Source organism: Dreissena polymorpha, chromosome 10 (genome assembly GCF_020536995.1).
Source record: "Dreissena polymorpha isolate Duluth1 chromosome 10, UMN_Dpol_1.0, whole genome shotgun sequence".
Taxonomy (NCBI): domain Eukaryota; kingdom Metazoa; phylum Mollusca; class Bivalvia; order Myida; family Dreissenidae; genus Dreissena; species Dreissena polymorpha.
The window spans coordinates 12,335,404-12,359,859 of record NC_068364.1 but is presented as its reverse complement, the minus strand read 5'-3'; the positions used below and the strand labels follow the sequence as shown (position 1 = coordinate 12,359,859).

The following is a 24,456-nucleotide window of genomic DNA, read 5'->3' as shown; positions in this document are numbered from 1 at the left end:
AGGGGCTGAAGGGATGTGCATTAAGTGTCTTACCAGATTAGCATGTGAGAACAGGACATGCATTAAGCCCCGGTTTCACAGAACGCAGCTAAAATATATCTAAGTAGTAACGCACGCTTGTTATTTCAACAGGATAATGTTTTAATATGTATGCCAATATTGAGAATAACGTTTTAATACGACCTTTCAATTAAGTCAGTAGAATCTCGGAGTTATTCGATCGTCTATAATGTTTCATCGCTTTAAGCAGACGAAATAAGGTGTACATAACTCGCTAAATAACTGTTGCAGAGTTGCGCTCCTTGCGCAAACGTGTTTTGATGTGAATTTCAAAAATTGCATATCATCTTTATTCAGTGCACCCATTGGCTATAGTTATCAACTATACTTGCAAGTTTTTAGTTAATATGTATTTTACGTTATGTATTTCACTGAAATATTAATATATAATTATCATTATAGAGCTACCAGGTTGTAAGATTATAATTCTTGGCCTTTTTTCGCTTCTGCGGTGTTGGTAATACTAAAAGATTAAAGACAGTAAATTTACCTTGATATTTAAATTGTAGAAATACCTAAAAGCTAGAAAGACAATGTCTTAACGGCAAATACCGGAATCAGGGATGATATGAAATGCCCTACGCAATAAAGTGCGTAGGCACGAGAAGTGTTCGTAATATAATGCGGAATAACGAGCAAAATGCGCAATAATACGCGTGACAACAAGACATTTGCATAGTTTTCTTCTGTTTTAAACTCTTAGCAATGTGTTCAGAACGTTTAGATAGTAACGTTACATTGCAATCTGATATTTGCAATGTAGATGCGTAATTAATGTAATAAGCACACTATTAATAGTAATATGTAAGAAAACAACCTTTTATATTGAAACATGCAAACTTTAATCATTTCTAATCATATTAATAAAATAATGAGAATCATCATCATCGTCTATAATCCGCACAAAGACCTGGTCCTCATCATCGAACTCATCATCAGCGTCATTATATTCCTCCTCATCGTCTTCGTCTACATCACTCAGCGAGTAGTAACGCTGAGCCGGGGTTGTTTTCACCGTGGCAATGATCAACAGATCCGGATCGAAGTGATCAACGTAGTAGTTGTTGTTGTTGTTGCCATCATTATCTTCATCATCGCTGTTATTACAAGCTTTGAATTTGTAGGTATCGCTGCCATTAGTAGAGTGAGTAGATTTGTTTACTTCTGGCGCATCTTCCCTGGCTTCCCAACCGTAACTGCACCCTTGCATGATGTCGAAGAGCGACACACTTCCGATCCGGTCTGTAAACTTACCGGAAGTGTCGCCTCCCCATATCTGACGGCGTAGGTGTTGAATGATACTCTGCATGTTTCGTTTTGTTATGTTTTATATCGGAGCTTCGATTATACGTCTGCTCGTAAAGGTTTCTTTGATCACTATGAGCGGTGTTGCTATATGATGTCATAAGACGGACGACGTAATGACGTCATAAGTATGACGTTTAACGTAGTAAGTAGTTTACATAATAATTTTTATATTGGCACCAGCGAAGATAATTTTGTGTTTCAATTTACAGAATACGCATGGTTGTACTTAAAGACAGATTTAATATTCATTTTGTAAGAACATGCATTAATTATCATTATTATCTTTGAACGTTCCAAGTAATGGGGCTTTTACTTTTAGATATCCTCATATGTTATGCCATATTTACGAGAGTTTCACTTATGCTTAGTTTTTTACAATACGATCCAACCTTATAGCAGGGAGACTACGCGACTAATATGGTGTATTGCATATCCACGATGGTGTCGCTCTACAATTTTTTTTCCCATTTTGTGTACTGTTTTGTACCAATCGTGATACATCGACTATCTCCGGTATGTTCCGCAACTGATTTATGCGATACATCGGTCTGCTGATCTAGGTTACAGTATTCTAAATAATGTTGGTGTGCAATGCTATACCCTCTAAAACATGAACATCATTTATTTGAAGACACGATTCTCTGTTGGTGCACTTGCCCGTGACTTTATTTTAGAATATTTCTGTGTGCATGTGGTAGGGAAAACATTGTTGTTTACTAGAAATTCGCTCTTTTGCTTGAAGGTTGGAGACTACATAGGACTTTGACAGATGGCGGGAAACCGTCATCCACTGAAGAGAAGCCGGTAAATAGATTGCCGTAAAACATTGAACGTTCATTCGTTTCGATTTCTTTCTTACATAACGCATGGTCTATCTTTTTATGGCTTAAATCTATTCGGCTTGGAACGCTCTTCGAGAAAAGGTATGGTTATAAGGATATCTATGCGCAAACGTGTGACTTAATTTTTTGTTTAAGTTATTGCTTTCACATTGAATTTGATAAGAAACCCTTTGAGTATACTGTGACCTCCAGAGTGCGTTTTGTACATGTGATTAATGGTTACGTTACACTAAATCATTGCGTATCACTCCGTGGTCCATTCGAATGTAGTGCCTATTTTTAACCAGTTCCTTTTCTCTTCTTGTTTAAAGGCGACTTAACGATCACTCTTATGCTTTTTGTTGATATTTCCTGTATGTTTGAAACCAATATAATTTTTTTGCATTTCATTGAGGACTACGTTGAGAGATGAACGTTTGGGATGCGTTTATTGAGGTACGGGGATTTTGTCGAAATCTCACTTCCGAAACTCAGTTTCCCGACAGTGCTTGCCTTTGGGCGATTGTACTTTCTTGGAAGAAGAGAGACTATTTATTTTTAACTGCAAATTATCTTTAAAATGATACCAGACTTGCAAAATTAGATATATAGGAAAGGCGAGAAAAAAGTTTCAAATTTGGCTGTTATATAATGGGCCATATGGGAATTGCATTTAGTGTTATCCGATCTTATGATTACTTAGGGGTTACATTACACTTACATCAATTAACATAAATTCATTTGAAATTTCCCGACGTAGGGCTATAAAAAGATGAACACCCACAGAATTGAAATACTAGTAAGTGTCTAGATTGTATGCTTTTTACAGAATGAAGTTATTTCTGGGCAAAATCTAACTTCGATATTAACCGTAAAACCATTATTTTAGATTATCAAATGACATGTGGATGAAACATAGTAATCATACAGCTTCTCCATAGTATCTATCTAAAGCTTCTTAAAATTTTAAAATTTCCACTTTACAAGTTTTTTAAAACTCGATTTTGATATTCCATAGATTCGTCTCTTAAAGTGCATTAAAAAAACGTTAATGTATGCAGGAAAATAACTCGACTTCAGAAAACACTATGCGTAAAGTAAATTTACAACTGTTTAATCTGTTATAATAAAGTTGCTTTAAAAACTAATATAAATTGTAATAAAGGTATGTGCTTCATTGTAAATTATTATTGACACGAATAGAAATTGCAGTCAAACATGTATGTAAATAACCTAAAACCAGGTGTTGGCGTTTTTGCATTAAACATTCCAACATACTTTGTCCGATATCATTTTGAAATACATATTGTGTGCAAATAGCGCTTTGCCAACTTTGGTTCATACTGATTTAACACATATTTCCGATGTACCGTCCAAAACACAGCACATACATAATCATATAAAAAAAATTCGTACGCGGCGACACCACATTGAACGAAATGCACGCATTCAATTGAACGGGATCACCATGTGGAGACGCCGTGATAAGCGCAAGACCCGTGTCCAAAGCTCAGAGGTCCAACTCACACGTTGAGGTTAATGTTAATTTGGCCCACTACGGCATGTGAAGCCTGTAGCTTCAAAATTCGTCGGAACTTTTAAAGATACTTGCCGCAGATGGTCACTATTTCATAACGAATATAAATATTGTAGGGTACGAGGAAATGTCGCTTGTCACACGTTGCATGCAAGTCGTATGTCCAAAGGTTAAGGTCATACGTTCAAAGATCGAGGGCATTTTTAAAGGTGAAAGCTCAAAATATGGACTTGCCGTGCATACTGTGACTTCGTCATTTAACTGACAATAGCATGCCTCACATATAAACCATGGTGCGCCATTTTTTTACCGAGCTCAAAAGTCAAAGTCGTTTCAATTTAGTGCACTATGAATGACATTCAAGACAACGCTATCGACACATTGCCGTTATATATCTTGTTTTTCGGTTCATTTATCACAGAGGTGTTATTTTTTTCGTATTTTGGAATTTGATCAAATGCAGTATTGATCGTTATAAGCTGTGTATACCCCGTACATTTTCAGTCAAAACCAAACGCGTTTAGCTTGTGTTCCTATGCTAATCTGACAGAATAACAAAATAAGGTAGGAACACTTGCTAAAAGCGGAAAAAACTTTCGGTGTACTAACAGCTTATTCATAAAAAACGAGCCGCGTGTTGGGTAAAAGGGGCGTAATGGATGCGCATAAAGTATCTTCCCAGATATGGGTGTGCGGATTGCATTAAGCAATGTTTTCCCAGAACGCGGCTTAAATATATCTACGTAATAACGCACGATCGTAATTTCAAAACGACTACTGTTTTTATATGTATGCCAATATTGAGAACAACGTTTTATCATGTTTATTTTATATTTCGATTCAATGAATACGACCTTTCAATTAAGTCTGTAGAATCTTGGAGTTTTTCAATCGTCTATAATGTTTCATCGCTTTAAGCAGACGAAATGAGGCGCATTTCGGGAAAAAAGGGGCTGAAGGGATGTGCATTAAGTGTCTTACCAGATTAGCATGTGAGAACAGGACATGCATTAAGCCCCGGTTTCACAGAACGCAGCTAAAATATATCTAAGTAGTAACGCACGCTTGTTATTTCAACAGGATAATGTTTTAATATGTATGCCAATATTGAGAATAACGTTTTAATACGACCTTTCAATTAAGTCAGTAGAATCTCGGAGTTATTCGATCGTCTATAATGTTTCATCGCTTTAAGCAGACGAAATAAGGTGTACATAACTCGCTAAATAACTGTTGCAGAGTTGCGCTCCTTGCGCAAACGTGTTTTGATGTGAATTTCAAAAATTGCATATCATCTTTATTCAGTGCACCCATTGGCTATAGTTATCAACTATACTTGCAAGTTTTTAGTTAATATGTATTTTACGTTATGTATTTCACTGAAATATTAATATATAATTATCATTATAGAGCTACCAGGTTGTAAGATTATAATTCTTGGCCTTTTTTCGCTTCTGCGGTGTTGGTAATACTAAAAGATTAAAGACAGTAAATTTACCTTGATATTTAAATTGTAGAAATACCTAAAAGCTAGAAAGACAATGTCTTAACGGCAAATACCGGAATCAGGGATGATATGAAATGCCCTACGCAATAAAGTGCGTAGGCACGAGAAGTGTTCGTAATATAATGCGGAATAACGAGCAAAATGCGCAATAATACGCGTGACAACAAGACATTTGCATAGTTTTCTTCTGTTTTAAACTCTTAGCAATGTGTTCAGAACGTTTAGATAGTAACGTTACATTGCAATCTGATATTTGCAATGTAGATGCGTAATTAATGTAATAAGCACACTATTAATAGTAATATGTAAGAAAACAACCTTTTATATTGAAACATGCAAACTTTAATCATTTCTAATCATATTAATAAAATAATGAGAATCATCATCATCGTCTATAATCCGCACAAAGACCTGGTCCTCATCATCGAACTCATCATCAGCGTCATTATATTCCTCCTCATCGTCTTCGTCTACATCACTCAGCGAGTAGTAACGCTGAGCCGGGGTTGTTTTCACCGTGGCAATGATCAACAGATCCGGATCGAAGTGATCAACGTAGTAGTTGTTGTTGTTGTTGCCATCATTATCTTCATCATCGCTGTTATTACAAGCTTTGAATTTGTAGGTATCGCTGCCATTAGTAGAGTGAGTAGATTTGTTTACTTCTGGCGCATCTTCCCTGGCTTCCCAACCGTAACTGCACCCTTGCATGATGTCGAAGAGCGACACACTTCCGATCCGGTCTGTAAACTTACCGGAAGTGTCGCCTCCCCATATCTGACGGCGTAGGTGTTGAATGATACTCTGCATGTTTCGTTTTGTTATGTTTTATATCGGAGCTTCGATTATACGTCTGCTCGTAAAGGTTTCTTTGATCACTATGAGCGGTGTTGCTATATGATGTCATAAGACGGACGACGTAATGACGTCATAAGTATGACGTTTAACGTAGTAAGTAGTTTACATAATAATTTTTATATTGGCACCAGCGAAGATAATTTTGTGTTTCAATTTACAGAATACGCATGGTTGTACTTAAAGACAGATTTAATATTCATTTTGTAAGAACATGCATTAATTATCATTATTATCTTTGAACGTTCCAAGTAATGGGGCTTTTACTTTTAGATATCCTCATATGTTATGCCATATTTACGAGAGTTTCACTTATGCTTAGTTTTTTACAATACGATCCAACCTTATAGCAGGGAGACTACGCGACTAATATGGTGTATTGCATATCCACGATGGTGTCGCTCTACAATTTTTTTTCCCATTTTGTGTACTGTTTTGTACCAATCGTGATACATCGACTATCTCCGGTATGTTCCGCAACTGATTTATGCGATACATCGGTCTGCTGATCTAGGTTACAGTATTCTAAATAATGTTGGTGTGCAATGCTATACCCTCTAAAACATGAACATCATTTATTTGAAGACACGATTCTCTGTTGGTGCACTTGCCCGTGACTTTATTTTAGAATATTTCTGTGTGCATGTGGTAGGGAAAACATTGTTGTTTACTAGAAATTCGCTCTTTTGCTTGAAGGTTGGAGACTACATAGGACTTTGACAGATGGCGGGAAACCGTCATCCACTGAAGAGAAGCCGGTAAATAGATTGCCGTAAAACATTGAACGTTCATTCGTTTCGATTTCTTTCTTACATAACGCATGGTCTATCTTTTTATGGCTTAAATCTATTCGGCTTGGAACGCTCTTCGAGAAAAGGTATGGTTATAAGGATATCTATGCGCAAACGTGTGACTTAATTTTTTGTTTAAGTTATTGCTTTCACATTGAATTTGATAAGAAACCCTTTGAGTATACTGTGACCTCCAGAGTGCGTTTTGTACATGTGATTAATGGTTACGTTACACTAAATCATTGCGTATCACTCCGTGGTCCATTCGAATGTAGTGCCTATTTTTAACCAGTTCCTTTTCTCTTCTTGTTTAAAGGCGACTTAACGATCACTCTTATGCTTTTTGTTGATATTTCCTGTATGTTTGAAACCAATATAATTTTTTTGCATTTCATTGAGGACTACGTTGAGAGATGAACGTTTGGGATGCGTTTATTGAGGTACGGGGATTTTGTCGAAATCTCACTTCCGAAACTCAGTTTCCCGACAGTGCTTGCCTTTGGGCGATTGTACTTTCTTGGAAGAAGAGAGACTATTTATTTTTAACTGCAAATTATCTTTAAAATGATACCAGACTTGCAAAATTAGATATATAGGAAAGGCGAGAAAAAAGTTTCAAATTTGGCTGTTATATAATGGGCCATATGGGAATTGCATTTAGTGTTATCCGATCTTATGATTACTTAGGGGTTACATTACACTTACATCAATTAACATAAATTCATTTGAAATTTCCCGACGTAGGGCTATAAAAAGATGAACACCCACAGAATTGAAATACTAGTAAGTGTCTAGATTGTATGCTTTTTACAGAATGAAGTTATTTCTGGGCAAAATCTAACTTCGATATTAACCGTAAAACCATTATTTTAGATTATCAAATGACATGTGGATGAAACATAGTAATCATACAGCTTCTCCATAGTATCTATCTAAAGCTTCTTAAAATTTTAAAATTTCCACTTTACAAGTTTTTTAAAACTCGATTTTGATATTCCATAGATTCGTCTCTTAAAGTGCATTAAAAAAACGTTAATGTATGCAGGAAAATAACTCGACTTCAGAAAACACTATGCGTAAAGTAAATTTACAACTGTTTAATCTGTTATAATAAAGTTGCTTTAAAAACTAATATAAATTGTAATAAAGGTATGTGCTTCATTGTAAATTATTATTGACACGAATAGAAATTGCAGTCAAACATGTATGTAAATAACCTAAAACCAGGTGTTGGCGTTTTTGCATTAAACATTCCAACATACTTTGTCCGATATCATTTTGAAATACATATTGTGTGCAAATAGCGCTTTGCCAACTTTGGTTCATACTGATTTAACACATATTTCCGATGTACCGTCCAAAACACAGCACATACATAATCATATAAAAAAAATTCGTACGCGGCGACACCACATTGAACGAAATGCACGCATTCAATTGAACGGGATCACCATGTGGAGACGCCGTGATAAGCGCAAGACCCGTGTCCAAAGCTCAGAGGTCCAACTCACACGTTGAGGTTAATGTTAATTTGGCCCACTACGGCATGTGAAGCCTGTAGCTTCAAAATTCGTCGGAACTTTTAAAGATACTTGCCGCAGATGGTCACTATTTCATAACGAATATAAATATTGTAGGGTACGAGGAAATGTCGCTTGTCACACGTTGCATGCAAGTCGTATGTCCAAAGGTTAAGGTCATACGTTCAAAGATCGAGGGCATTTTTAAAGGTGAAAGCTCAAAATATGGACTTGCCGTGCATACTGTGACTTCGTCATTTAACTGACAATAGCATGCCTCACATATAAACCATGGTGCGCCATTTTTTTACCGAGCTCAAAAGTCAAAGTCGTTTCAATTTAGTGCACTATGAATGACATTCAAGACAACGCTATCGACACATTGCCGTTATATATCTTGTTTTTCGGTTCATTTATCACAGAGGTGTTATTTTTTTCGTATTTTGGAATTTGATCAAATGCAGTATTGATCGTTATAAGCTGTGTATACCCCGTACATTTTCAGTCAAAACCAAACGCGTTTAGCTTGTGTTCCTATGCTAATCTGACAGAATAACAAAATAAGGTAGGAACACTTGCTAAAAGCGGAAAAAACTTTCGGTGTACTAACAGCTTATTCATAAAAAACGAGCCGCGTGTTGGGTAAAAGGGGCGTAATGGATGCGCATAAAGTATCTTCCCAGATATGGGTGTGCGGATTGCATTAAGCAATGTTTTCCCAGAACGCGGCTTAAATATATCTACGTAATAACGCACGATCGTAATTTCAAAACGACTACTGTTTTTATATGTATGCCAATATTGAGAACAACGTTTTATCATGTTTATTTTATATTTCGATTCAATGAATACGACCTTTCAATTAAGTCTGTAGAATCTTGGAGTTTTTCAATCGTCTATAATGTTTCATCGCTTTAAGCAGACGAAATGAGGCGCATTTCGGGAAAAAAGGGGCTGAAGGGATGTGCATTAAGTGTCTTACCAGATTAGCATGTGAGAACAGGACATGCATTAAGCCCCGGTTTCACAGAACGCAGCTAAAATATATCTAAGTAGTAACGCACGCTTGTTATTTCAACAGGATAATGTTTTAATATGTATGCCAATATTGAGAATAACGTTTTAATACGACCTTTCAATTAAGTCAGTAGAATCTCGGAGTTATTCGATCGTCTATAATGTTTCATCGCTTTAAGCAGACGAAATAAGGTGTACATAACTCGCTAAATAACTGTTGCAGAGTTGCGCTCCTTGCGCAAACGTGTTTTGATGTGAATTTCAAAAATTGCATATCATCTTTATTCAGTGCACCCATTGGCTATAGTTATCAACTATACTTGCAAGTTTTTAGTTAATATGTATTTTACGTTATGTATTTCACTGAAATATTAATATATAATTATCATTATAGAGCTACCAGGTTGTAAGATTATAATTCTTGGCCTTTTTTCGCTTCTGCGGTGTTGGTAATACTAAAAGATTAAAGACAGTAAATTTACCTTGATATTTAAATTGTAGAAATACCTAAAAGCTAGAAAGACAATGTCTTAACGGCAAATACCGGAATCAGGGATGATATGAAATGCCCTACGCAATAAAGTGCGTAGGCACGAGAAGTGTTCGTAATATAATGCGGAATAACGAGCAAAATGCGCAATAATACGCGTGACAACAAGACATTTGCATAGTTTTCTTCTGTTTTAAACTCTTAGCAATGTGTTCAGAACGTTTAGATAGTAACGTTACATTGCAATCTGATATTTGCAATGTAGATGCGTAATTAATGTAATAAGCACACTATTAATAGTAATATGTAAGAAAACAACCTTTTATATTGAAACATGCAAACTTTAATCATTTCTAATCATATTAATAAAATAATGAGAATCATCATCATCGTCTATAATCCGCACAAAGACCTGGTCCTCATCATCGGACTCATCATCAGCGTCATTATATTCCTCCTCATCGTCTTCGTCTACATCACTCAGCGAGTAGTAACGCTGAGCCGGGGTTGTTTTCACCGTGGCAATGATCAACAGATCCGGATCGAAGTGATCAACGTAGTAGTTGTTGTTGTTGTTGCCATCATTATCTTCATCATCGCTGTTATTACAAGCTTTGAATTTGTAGGTATCGCTGCCATTAGTAGAGTGAGTAGATTTGTTTACTTCTGGCGCATCTTCCCTGGCTTCCCAACCGTAACTGCACCCTTGCATGATGTCGAAGAGCGACACACTTCCGATCCGGTCTGTAAACTTACCGGAAGTGTCGCCTCCCCATATCTGACGGCGTAGGTGTTGAATGATACTCTGCATGTTTCGTTTTGTTATGTTTTATATCGGAGCTTCGATTATACGTCTGCTCGTAAAGGTTTCTTTGATCACTATGAGCGGTGTTGCTATATGATGTCATAAGACGGACGACGTAATGACGTCATAAGTATGACGTTTAACGTAGTAAGTAGTTTACATAATAATTTTTATATTGGCACCAGCGAAGATAATTTTGTGTTTCAATTTACAGAATACGCATGGTTGTACTTAAAGACAGATTTAATATTCATTTTGTAAGAACATGCATTAATTATCATTATTATCTTTGAACGTTCCAAGTAATGGGGCTTTTACTTTTAGATATCCTCATATGTTATGCCATATTTACGAGAGTTTCACTTATGCTTAGTTTTTTACAATACGATCCAACCTTATAGCAGGGAGACTACGCGACTAATATGGTGTATTGCATATCCACGATGGTGTCGCTCTACAATTTTTTTTCCCATTTTGTGTACTGTTTTGTACCAATCGTGATACATCGACTATCTCCGGTATGTTCCGCAACTGATTTATGCGATACATCGGTCTGCTGATCTAGGTTACAGTATTCTAAATAATGTTGGTGTGCAATGCTATACCCTCTAAAACATGAACATCATTTATTTGAAGACACGATTCTCTGTTGGTGCACTTGCCCGTGACTTTATTTTAGAATATTTCTGTGTGCATGTGGTAGGGAAAACATTGTTGTTTACTAGAAATTCGCTCTTTTGCTTGAAGGTTGGAGACTACATAGGACTTTGACAGATGGCGGGAAACCGTCATCCACTGAAGAGAAGCCGGTAAATAGATTGCCGTAAAACATTGAACGTTCATTCGTTTCGATTTCTTTCTTACATAACGCATGGTCTATCTTTTTATGGCTTAAATCTATTCGGCTTGGAACGCTCTTCGAGAAAAGGTATGGTTATAAGGATATCTATGCGCAAACGTGTGACTTAATTTTTTGTTTAAGTTATTGCTTTCACATTGAATTTGATAAGAAACCCTTTGAGTATACTGTGACCTCCAGAGTGCGTTTTGTACATGTGATTAATGGTTACGTTACACTAAATCATTGCGTATCACTCCGTGGTCCATTCGAATGTAGTGCCTATTTTTAACCAGTTCCTTTTCTCTTCTTGTTTAAAGGCGACTTAACGATCACTCTTATGCTTTTTGTTGATATTTCCTGTATGTTTGAAACCAATATAATTTTTTTGCATTTCATTGAGGACTACGTTGAGAGATGAACGTTTGGGATGCGTTTATTGAGGTACGGGGATTTTGTCGAAATCTCACTTCCGAAACTCAGTTTCCCGACAGTGCTTGCCTTTGGGCGATTGTACTTTCTTGGAAGAAGAGAGACTATTTATTTTTAACTGCAAATTATCTTTAAAATGATACCAGACTTGCAAAATTAGATATATAGGAAAGGCGAGAAAAAAGTTTCAAATTTGGCTGTTATATAATGGGCCATATGGGAATTGCATTTAGTGTTATCCGATCTTATGATTACTTAGGGGTTACATTACACTTACATCAATTAACATAAATTCATTTGAAATTTCCCGACGTAGGGCTATAAAAAGATGAACACCCACAGAATTGAAATACTAGTAAGTGTCTAGATTGTATGCTTTTTACAGAATGAAGTTATTTCTGGGCAAAATCTAACTTCGATATTAACCGTAAAACCATTATTTTAGATTATCAAATGACATGTGGATGAAACATAGTAATCATACAGCTTCTCCATAGTATCTATCTAAAGCTTCTTAAAATTTTAAAATTTCCACTTTACAAGTTTTTTAAAACTCGATTTTGATATTCCATAGATTCGTCTCTTAAAGTGCATTAAAAAAACGTTAATGTATGCAGGAAAATAACTCGACTTCAGAAAACACTATGCGTAAAGTAAATTTACAACTGTTTAATCTGTTATAATAAAGTTGCTTTAAAAACTAATATAAATTGTAATAAAGGTATGTGCTTCATTGTAAATTATTATTGACACGAATAGAAATTGCAGTCAAACATGTATGTAAATAACCTAAAACCAGGTGTTGGCGTTTTTGCATTAAACATTCCAACATACTTTGTCCGATATCATTTTGAAATACATATTGTGTGCAAATAGCGCTTTGCCAACTTTGGTTCATACTGATTTAACACATATTTCCGATGTACCGTCCAAAACACAGCACATACATAATCATATAAAAAAAATTCGTACGCGGCGACACCACATTGAACGAAATGCACGCATTCAATTGAACGGGATCACCATGTGGAGACGCCGTGATAAGCGCAAGACCCGTGTCCAAAGCTCAGAGGTCCAACTCACACGTTGAGGTTAATGTTAATTTGGCCCACTACGGCATGTGAAGCCTGTAGCTTCAAAATTCGTCGGAACTTTTAAAGATACTTGCCGCAGATGGTCACTATTTCATAACGAATATAAATATTGTAGGGTACGAGGAAATGTCGCTTGTCACACGTTGCATGCAAGTCGTATGTCCAAAGGTTAAGGTCATACGTTCAAAGATCGAGGGCATTTTTAAAGGTGAAAGCTCAAAATATGGACTTGCCGTGCATACTGTGACTTCGTCATTTAACTGACAATAGCATGCCTCACATATAAACCATGGTGCGCCATTTTTTTACCGAGCTCAAAAGTCAAAGTCGTTTCAATTTAGTGCACTATGAATGACATTCAAGACAACGCTATCGACACATTGCCGTTATATATCTTGTTTTTCGGTTCATTTATCACAGAGGTGTTATTTTTTTCGTATTTTGGAATTTGATCAAATGCAGTATTGATCGTTATAAGCTGTGTATACCCCGTACATTTTCAGTCAAAACCAAACGCGTTTAGCTTGTGTTCCTATGCTAATCTGACAGAATAACAAAATAAGGTAGGAACACTTGCTAAAAGCGGAAAAAACTTTCGGTGTACTAACAGCTTATTCATAAAAAACGAGCCGCGTGTTGGGTAAAAGGGGCGTAATGGATGCGCATAAAGTATCTTCCCAGATATGGGTGTGCGGATTGCATTAAGCAATGTTTTCCCAGAACGCGGCTTAAATATATCTACGTAATAACGCACGATCGTAATTTCAAAACGACTACTGTTTTTATATGTATGCCAATATTGAGAACAACGTTTTATCATGTTTATTTTATATTTCGATTCAATGAATACGACCTTTCAATTAAGTCTGTAGAATCTTGGAGTTTTTCAATCGTCTATAATGTTTCATCGCTTTAAGCAGACGAAATGAGGCGCATTTCGGGAAAAAAGGGGCTGAAGGGATGTGCATTAAGTGTCTTACCAGATTAGCATGTGAGAACAGGACATGCATTAAGCCCCGGTTTCACAGAACGCAGCTAAAATATATCTAAGTAGTAACGCACGCTTGTTATTTCAACAGGATAATGTTTTAATATGTATGCCAATATTGAGAATAACGTTTTAATACGACCTTTCAATTAAGTCAGTAGAATCTCGGAGTTATTCGATCGTCTATAATGTTTCATCGCTTTAAGCAGACGAAATAAGGTGTACATAACTCGCTAAATAACTGTTGCAGAGTTGCGCTCCTTGCGCAAACGTGTTTTGATGTGAATTTCAAAAATTGCATATCATCTTTATTCAGTGCACCCATTGGCTATAGTTATCAACTATACTTGCAAGTTTTTAGTTAATATGTATTTTACGTTATGTATTTCACTGAAATATTAATATATAATTATCATTATAGAGCTACCAGGTTGTAAGATTATAATTCTTGGCCTTTTTTCGCTTCTGCGGTGTTGGTAATACTAAAAGATTAAAGACAGTAAATTTACCTTGATATTTAAATTGTAGAAATACCTAAAAGCTAGAATGACAATGTCTTAACGGCAAATACCGGAATCAGGGATGATATGAAATGCCCTACGCAATAAAGTGCGTAGGCACGAGAAGTGTTCGTAATATAATGCGGAATAACGAGCAAAATGCGCAATAATACGCGTGACAACAAGACATTTGCATAGTTTTCTTCTGTTTTAAACTCTTAGCAATGTGTTCAGAACGTTTAGATAGTAACGTTACATTGCAATCTGATATTTGCAATGTAGATGCGTAATTAATGTAATAAGCACACTATTAATAGTAATATGTAAGAAAACAACCTTTTATATTGAAACATGCTAACTTTAATCATTTCTAATCATATTAATACAATAATGAGAATCATCATCATCGTCTATAATCCGCACAAAGACCTGGTCCTCATCATCGGACTCATCATCAGCGTCATTATATTCCTCCTCATCGTCTTCGTCTACATCACTCAGCGAGTAGTAACGCTGAGCCGGGGTTGTTTTCACCGTGGCAATGATCAACAGATCCGGATCGAAGTGATCAACGTAGTAGTTGTTGTTGTTGTTGCCATCATTATCTTCATCATCGCTGTTATTACAAGCTTTGAATTTGTAGGTATCGCTGCCATTAGTAGAGTGAGTAGATTTGTTTACTTCTGGCGCATCTTCCCTGGCTTCCCAACCGTAACTGCACCCTTGCATGATGTCGAAGAGCGACACACTTCCGATCCGGTCTGTAAACTTACCGGAAGTGTCGCCTCCCCATATCTGACGGCGTAGGTGTTGAATGATACTCTGCATGTTTCGTTTTGTTATGTTTTATATCGGAGCTTCGATTATACGTCTGCTCGTAAAGGTTTCTTTGATCACTATGAGCGGTGTTGCTATATGATGTCATAAGACGGACGACGTAATGACGTCATAAGTATGACGTTTAACGTAGTAAGTAGTTTACATAATAATTTTTATATTGGCACCAGCGAAGATAATTTTGTGTTTCAATTTACAGAATATGCATGGTTGTACTTTAAAACAGATTTAATATTCATTTTGTAAGAACATGCATTAATTATCATTATTATCTTTGAACGTTCCAAGTAATGGGGCTTTTACTTTTAGATATCCTCATATGTTATGCCATATTTACGAGAGTTTCACTTATGCTTAGTTTTTTACAATACGATCCAACCTTATAGCAGGGAGACTACGCGACTAATATGGTGTATTGCATATCCACGATGGTGTCGCTCTACAATTTTTTTTCCCATTTTGTGTACTGTTTTGTACCAATCGTGATACATCGACTATCTCCGGTATGTTCCGCAACTGATTTATGCGATACATCGGTCTGCTGATCTAGGTTACAGTATTCTAAATAATGTTGGTGTGCAATGCTATACCCTCTAAAACATGAACATCATTTATTTGAAGACACGATTCTCTGTTGGTGCACTTGCCCGTGACTTTATTTTAGAATATTTCTGTGTGCATGTGGTAGGGAAAACATTGTTGTTTACTAGAAATTCGCTCTTTTGCTTGAAGGTTGGAGACTACATAGGACTTTGACAGATGGCGGGAAACCGTCATCCACTGAAGAGAAGCCGGTAAATAGATTGCCGTAAAACATTGAACGTTCATTCGTTTCGATTTCTTTCTTACATAACGCATGGTCTATCTTTTTATGGCTTAAATCTATTCGGCTTGGAACGCTCTTCGAGAAAAGGTATGGTTATAAGGATATCTATGCGCAAACGTGGGACTTAATTTTTTGTTTAAGTTATTGCTTTCACATTGAATTTGATAAGAAACCCTTTGAGTATACTGTGACCTCCAGAGTGCGTTTTGTACATGTGATTAATGGTTACGTTACACTAAATCATTGCGTATCACTCCGTGGTCCATTCGAATGTAGTGCCTATTTTTAACGAGTTCCTTTTCTCTTCTTGTTTAAAGGCGACTTAACGATCGCTCTTATGCTTTTTGTTGATATTTCCTGTATGTTTGAAACCAATAATTTTTTTTGTGCATTTCATTGAGGACTACGTTGAGAGATGAACGTTTGGGATGCGTTTATTGAGGTACGGGGATTTTGTCAAAATCTCACTTCCAAAACTCAGTTTCCCGACAGTGCTTGCCTTTGGGCGATTGTACTTTCTTGGAAGAAAAGAGACTATTTATTTTTAACTGCAAATTATCTTTAAAATGATACCAGACTTGCAAAATTAGATATATAGGAAAGGCGAGAAAAAAGTTTCAAATTTGGCTGTAATATAATGGGACCATATGGGAATTGCATTTAGTGTTATCCGATCTTATGATTACTTAGGGGTTACATTACACTTACATCAATTAACATAAATTCATTTGAAATTTCCCGACGTAGGGCTATAAAAAGATGAACACCCACAGATTTGAATTACTAGTAAGTGTCTAGATTGTATGCTTTTTACAGAATGAAGTTATTTCTGGGAAAAATCTAACTTCGATATTAACCATAAAAACATTATTTTCGTAAATTATCAAATGACATGTGGATGAAACATAGTAATCATACAGCTTCTGAATCTCCATAGTATCTATCTAAAGCTTCTTAAAATTTTAAAATGTCCACTTTACAAGTTTTTTAAAACTCGATTTTGATATTCCATAGATTCGTCTCTTAAAGTGCATTAAAAAACGTTAAGGTATGCAGGACAATAATTCGACTTCAGAAAACACTATGCGTAAAGTAAATTTACAACTGTTTAATCTGTTATAAGAAAGTTGCTTTCAAAACTAATATAAAATGTGATAAAGGTATGTGCTTCATTGCAAATAATTATTGACACGAATAGAAATTGCAGTCAAACATGTATGTAAATAACCTAAAACCAGGTGTTGGCGTTTTTGCATTAAACATTCCAACATGCTTTGTCCGATATCATTTTGAAATACATATTGTGTGCAAATAGCGCTTTGCCAACTTTGGTTCATACTGATTTAACACATATTTCCGATGTACCGTCCAAAACACAGCACATACATAATCATATAAAAAAAATTCGTACGCGGCGACACCACATTGAACGAAATGCACGCATTCAATTGAACGGGATCACCATGTGGAGACGCCGTGATAAGCGCAAGACCCGTGTCCAAAGCTCAGAGGTCCAACTCACACGTTGAGGTTAATGTTAATTTTGGCCCACTACAGCATGTGAAGCCTGTAGCTTCATAATTCGTCGGAACTTTTAAAGATACTTGCCGCAGATGGTCACTATTTCATAACGAATATAAATATTGTAGGGTACGAGGAAATGTCGCTTGTCACGTGTTGCATGCAAGTCGTATGTCCAAAGGTTAAGGTCATACGTTCAAAGATCGAGGGCATTTTTAAAGGTGAAAGCTCAAAATATGGACTGGCCGTGCATGCTGTGACTTCGTCATTTAACTAACAATAGCATGCCTCACATATAAACCATGGTGCGCCATTTTTTACCGAGCTCAAAAGTCATAGTCGTTTCAATTTAGTGCACTATGAATGACATTCAAGACAACGCTATCGACACATTGCCGTCATATATCTTGTTTTTCGGTTCATTTATCACAGAGGTATTATTTTTTTCTTATTTTGGAATTTGATCAAATGCAGTATTGATCGTTATAAGCTGTGTATACCCCGTACATTTTCAGTCAAAACCAAACGCGTTTAGATTGTGTTCCTATGCTAATCTGACAGAATAACAAAATAAGGTAGGAACACTTGCTAAACGCGGAAAAAACTTACGGTGTATTAACAGCTTATTCATAAAAAACGAACCGCGTGTTGGGTAAAAGGGGCGTAATGGATGCGCATAATGTATCTTCCCAGATATGGGTGTGCGGATTGCATTAAGCAATGTTTTCCCAGAACGCGGCTTAAATATATCTACGTAATAACGCACGATCGTAATTTCAAAACGACTACTGTTTTTATATGTATGCCAATATTGAGAACAACGTTTTATCATGTTTATTTTATATTTTGATTCAATGAATACGACCTTTCAATTAAGTCTGTAGAATCTCGGAGTTTTTCAATCGTCTATAATGTTTCATCGCTTTAAGCAGACGAAATGAGGCGCATTTCGGGAAAAAGGGGCTGAAGGGATGTGCATTAAGTGTCTTACCAGATTAGCATGTGAGAACAGCACATGCATTAAGCCCCGGTTTCACAGAACGCAGCGTAAATATATCTAAGTAGTAACGCACGCTTGTTATTTCAACAGGATAATGTTTTAATATGTATGCCAATATTGAGAATAACGTTTTAATACGACCTTTCAATTAAGTCAGTAGAATCTCGGAGTTATTCGATCGTCTATAATGTTTCATCGCTTTAAGCAGACGAAATAAGGTGTACATAACTCGCTAAATAACTGTTGCAGAGTTGCGCTCCTTGCGCAAACGTGTTTTGATGTGAATTTCAAAAATTGCATATCATCTTTATTCAGTGAACCCATTTGCTATACTTATCAACTATACGTGCATGTATTTAGTTTATTTGTATGTTTACTTAATGTATTTCTCTGGAAAATCAATACATAATTATAATTATAAAACTACCAGGTTGTACGATGTATCATGTTTGGCCTTTTTGCGCTGCTACTGTATTGTTGATACTGAAAGATTAAAAACAGTAAATTTGCTTTTATTTTTTAAATGCAGAAACTTCTAAAAGCTAGAAAGAAAATGTCATAACGGCAAATACCGGAATCAGGGCCGGTAGTAAATGCCCTACGCAATAAAGTGCGAAGGCACGAGAAGTTTACGTAATATAATGCGGACTGGCGAGTGAAATACGCAATAATACGCTTGAGAGCAAGAAATTTGCATCGTTGCCTTCTGTTTTAAACTCTTGGCAATGTGTTCAGAATGTTTAGATTGTAACGTTACATTGCAATCTGAAATTTGTAATGCAGATGCGTAATTAATGTAATTAGCACACTTATGAGAGTAATATGTAAGAAAACAACCTTTTATATTGAAACATGCAAACTTTAATCATTTCTAATCATATTAATAAAATAATGAGAATCATCATCATCGTCTATAATCCGCACAAAGACCTGGTCCTCATCATCGGACTCATCATCAGCGTCATTATATTCCTCCTCATCGTCTTCGTCTACATCACTCAGCGAGTAGTAACCCTGAGCCGGGGTTGTTTTCACCGTGACAATGATCAACAGATCCGGATCGAACTGATCAACGTTGTTGTTGTTGTTGCCATCATTATCTTCATCATAGCTCTTACTACTGGTTTTGAATCGGTAGGTTTCGCTGCCATTAGTAGAGTGAGCAGATGTGTTTTCTTCTGGCGCATCTCCCCTGGCGTCCCAACCGTAACTGAACCCCTGCATGATGTCGAAGAGCGGCACACTTCCGGTCCGGTCTGCCCGTGCCCGTTTTTTCTTATCAAATCCTCTTGAATAACGTTCTAGTAACTGTATTTTGTTTATGGTTTTCATCCCCGACATTTCTGTGAAAGTAAATAATTTAATTTATTCGATTCATCGTCTGTATGTTTGTCGAGCTTGTCACCAATAGTATAGATACATAATAATTAACGCAAATTTGTGTACTACCTAATTTTTTAATTCAATCTATTCATCACGTCTACTGGTTTGTCTAACAAAACACTGTATAGCTCATTTTTATACTTGTACTATGTTTATGGTTTCATCCTTTAAGTTTTATGTACAATTTAATAATGAAATTCGTTTCATCCATCATTTATACATGAATATATTTGTCGCGCAAAACCTTAATATTGTGGTTGCATATTTTGTAATTCGCAAAGAGGTGTTTCTCGACTTTATTATTTATATCCCATATATTAATCATTTATTAGTCGAACAAAACAGTTGCATATTTTGTTATTTGTGTAAAATCACACAACATGTATTATTATATATAAATATATACATATGATAAACTTTACGCGATCAAGATTATATTTAGCTAAATGCAATAATGTTAACGTTGACATAAGTATATGTAGTTATATGACAAACTCTCTGTGAATGACAAAAAACTGTAAAGTTTACGTCAATAAAACATTATGTCTGTCTGTCTGTCTGTCTGTCTGTCTGTCTGTCTGTCTGTCTGTCTGTCTGTCTGTCTGTCTGTCTGTCTGTCTGTCTGTCAGTCAGTCAGTCAGTCAGTCTGTCTGTCTGTCTGTCTGTCTGTCTGTCTGTCTGTCTGTCTGTCTGTCTGTCTGTCTGTCTGTCTGTCTGTCTGTCTGTCTGTCTGTCTGTCTGTCTGTCTGTCTGTCTCAGTCTGTCTGTCTGTCTGTCTGTCTGTCTGTCTGTCTGTCTGTCTGTCTGTCTGTCTGTCTGTCTGTCTGTTTGTCTGTCTGTCTGTCTGTCTGTCTGTCTGTCTGTCTGTCTGTCTGTCTGTCTGTCTGTCTGTCTGTCTGTCTGTCTGTCTGTCTGTCTGTCTCAGTCTGTCTGTCTGTCTGTAAACTTACCGGAAATGTCGCATCCCCAAATCTGACGGCGTAGGTGTTGTAGAATACTCTGCATGTTTCGTTTTATGTGTTTTTTATCGGAGCTTCGATTATGCGTCCGCTCGTAACGGTTTCTTTCATCACTATGTTGCTATATTTTTTCATAGACAGACGGCGTCATGACGCCATTAGTTTAACGTCTAGCGTTGTAAGAAGGTAAAAATTTAAATAATATAATTGCATCAGCAAAGATAATGTTTATTATGCATTAACATAATACGCATATCTGGCCTTTAAATAAACATCGACCTATCAATCTTCTGGAATATGCATTTTGTTTTATTCTTTGGACGTTTCGAGTAAACGTTTTTATATTGGTTTATTCTCATTATTAATGCAATTCGCACAAGTTTTCCACTTATCATCAGTTTTACTTAGCTGTTTAAACAAGATTTTCATATTAAATGACCATTAAATAACCATGATAACGCAAGCATTTTCGAATGAATACAATCGACAGCTCAATTGGCTGATTCGAGAGGAATCACACAGATCATTTGCCACATCACTGCGTTGGTGTACAGCATATAGGATGTAACACTGTTCAGGACAAATAATTCCGGACTACTTTCTGCATGTTCATGCGACACATAAACGCACATGTTTAACTCAGTTACAATTACGCGTTTAAATCCATCTCGCAGAATTACAGGGTCAGTACTCATTCGTGATATATCGACTATCTCCGGAATCCTCTGCAAGATTGGTTTATGCAATAAATTGTCTGCTGTACCAGAGTGTGTTGTACTCGGTCACTAAAAAAATGGATTAGCAATAAACGTTTTTAAGATAGTACTACTAACACGATTAGAGCACAATCACTAGCAAAATGGTATAGTATCATAATAATTAACAAGTTTTCTATAAATAACATAGTTTAACTTCAATTCACTATCGAAATGTATATTGCTTAGATGTTCCATTTGCAAGACGCCATGGGATGTTTAAAGACTCGTGTCATGCAAAAATGTGCCTTATGTCATATTCGGAAAGCGTTGCTATAGCCCATCGTGCGCATGTCGCTGTCTGGTCATGACATCTCTGATAATACCATAATTCCCTACGTGATTTTATAGGGGACAGCGTAGCTACTAGCTGTACTGCGCAGACACGCATGGTTGGGCTTAAGCTTCGCTTCGAAAACGTCATAAGACCCATTTTCGCATGACGACGCTCTGAAAACGAGATTTGAATGTGTTGAAAGAATACTGCGTGTTAATCAGATATCACATACTATATACTTTGATAGTAATCAGATATCAACATGCCATATACTTAGATAGTGAAGAAATTAACTTGTAAGAGCCTTTTGAGGACACATATTATGTGATCTCCCGATGTGAATTTTTAAACCACGAACACTATTGCGTGGTGTGAATATACGGTGAATATACGTTCACTTAATAACAAACATTTAATACGGCAGATACGCGATCAACAAATGAAAAAAAGAATAACAATACAACCTTTTTTGTCAATTTAATTCTTAAGAATCGTAAATTTCCTAACATTATTTCATAGTCAGTATTTACGCCGAATATCGTTTTTATAGATATTTCTTGTTTATAATGCATGATCCAATTTTACAGAAGGGAGATTACTCGGACAAGATGGTATATTGCATTTTAACAATTGTGTCCCATTTAATGACTATTTGACGTATTTTGTACCGTCCGAAAGCTCCGAAAGCCTTACGATGCGCTCTGTTTAGCTCTGTTTACGGGTAAATAGTATGTTCACGCGAGTTGTTACCTGTTTTGTAAATATTTATCGGTGGTTAAGCCATCACCATCTCACTGATTGTTTTCGCCTTGATCATAATTATATTTCCTACCCCACGAAAGAACTGTAAACAAATTGTGGCAGTATTTACCAACATATTTTATTTTTTAATAACCGACCGGTAAACACAATAAAGTGTTCAATTTTAAATGTACATATAAAGCTTTTCTTCACAGTGCACAGTGGTCCGTGCACCATTTTGTTTCCCTAAAAAAAACATCCTATTTTTATAAGTGCATATACATGCACATATTGTAATGCATTTATTGGTCCTCAGGTGTTAAATCGGTTGTGTGCCAGTGTTAATGTCATTTCTCTGTTTATTCAGATTCGGAAATTCGGCTCGGAAAATCGGCTCGGAAACTCGATTCGGAAAATCGGCTCGGAAATCTGCTCGGAGAATCGGCTCGGAAAATCATAAAATTTCACTATTATAATCCGAACAGGGCGATACTTCGACAGCATAATGTAGGCGTAAAATTGGAAATTGGTAAGATAGGAAAGCGCCGATCATTAATACATGTAAAAAGATAGGAAAGCGCCTATCATTAAAACATGTATAAAGTTAAGAAAGCGCCGATCATTAATACATGTATAAAGATAGGAAAGCGCCGTTCCCTTACATCCCTCCTTTGCCTATATAGAAAACAAACAAAACTCTGTTTGTTGGTACTAGCCGTTGGGACTCGCATACCGGCTGAATTAAAAGAACGGGCTACTAGACGTAACAAAATTGTAAAACAATACAATATTATAACAATTGTTCTTAATATTTACATATACAATTACAAACCTAAACACTTAGACACCCTTAGCCTGTCATCTATCGAATCCTTAACATAACCATCCTTCACGGACTCACTTGACCATCGTCCGTGACGCTTAAACAAACGGTCAGGAATACCCATATTAGCTGCCGCCGTGGCTCCACCCGATCGCAATGAATGCAGACCATTTTATATCACTTACAAAAGGTTTGATAAAGATGCATACTAATAACCCGACAGCCGATGCCGGCACGTCATACCGTGCTTATACGAACGTTCCCACACGTGTAACTGGTCACTGCAAACAAGGCAAGCGCCATAACCGCTGTACTTCTCAGCGCATATTCATTCACGAGTAATCTCCATTCTATGAATTTAGGGCTTAAACAGAATTAGTTATATATGGAAACACCGAATTCAGCATGTGGTTGTTATTATAACCTAAATTTCCTCCCTCGGTATATAACACATGACGATTTGACCTTTAAAACTCAACGAAAAAAGCAATCATTCTGAACCCCAGGTTTTCTGTACCCAATTTGCCAACACCATTTCTGCATGGTGTATATAAATCTTTATTTCTAGGCAAAAAGATAAAATCGTTAACACATGCACTAAAGTCGCCAGAATTATCACATATAAGTGGTCAAAAGCTAGCCGATTTCCATTCTGGCGCAACCAAAACGCCTTTCGCTTTACAAAACGCCATTTTACTCAAAACTCTGGGAATTAGAGTAACAGGAGGAACGTACAGCCCCAAAACATGCTCCAGTCAATTATAAAAGCAT

The 24,456-nt window shown here is 36.4% G+C and overlaps 1 protein-coding gene across 2 annotated transcripts; it reads right to left on the bottom strand.

Annotated features, from left to right (window-relative positions):
* Window positions 1–878: 878 nt before the first annotated feature.
* LOC127847176 (uncharacterized) lies at window positions 879–15,481 on the bottom strand. 2 transcript variants are annotated; one of them, XM_052378893.1, is made up of 2 exons: window positions 14,993–15,481; window positions 879–970 (listed from the first exon to the last, which is right to left on the bottom strand). In XM_052378893.1, exons 1-2 carry the CDS (start codon window positions 15,389–15,391, stop codon window positions 902–904), a joined length of 468 nt encoding a protein of 155 aa, XP_052234853.1. In that variant the 5' UTR covers window positions 15,392–15,481; the 3' UTR covers window positions 879–901. The 2 variants fall into 2 exon arrangements, with proteins under 2 accessions (XP_052234853.1, XP_052234854.1); XM_052378894.1 differs by lacking the exon at window positions 879–970 and adding an exon at window positions 5,553–5,644.
* Window positions 15,482–24,456: the final 8,975 nt, after the last annotated feature.

Excerpts from the sequence above, each read along its gene's own strand:
- LOC127847176 (XM_052378893.1), bottom strand. The coding sequence starts at position 15,391 with ATGCAGAGTATCATTCAACACCTACGCCGTCAGATATGGGGAGGCGAC. Across the intron at positions 971-14,992 it reads AGTCCGATGATGAGGACCAG|GTCTTTGTGCGGATTATAGA; the intron begins GTCTTTGTGCGG and ends GATGAGGACCAG.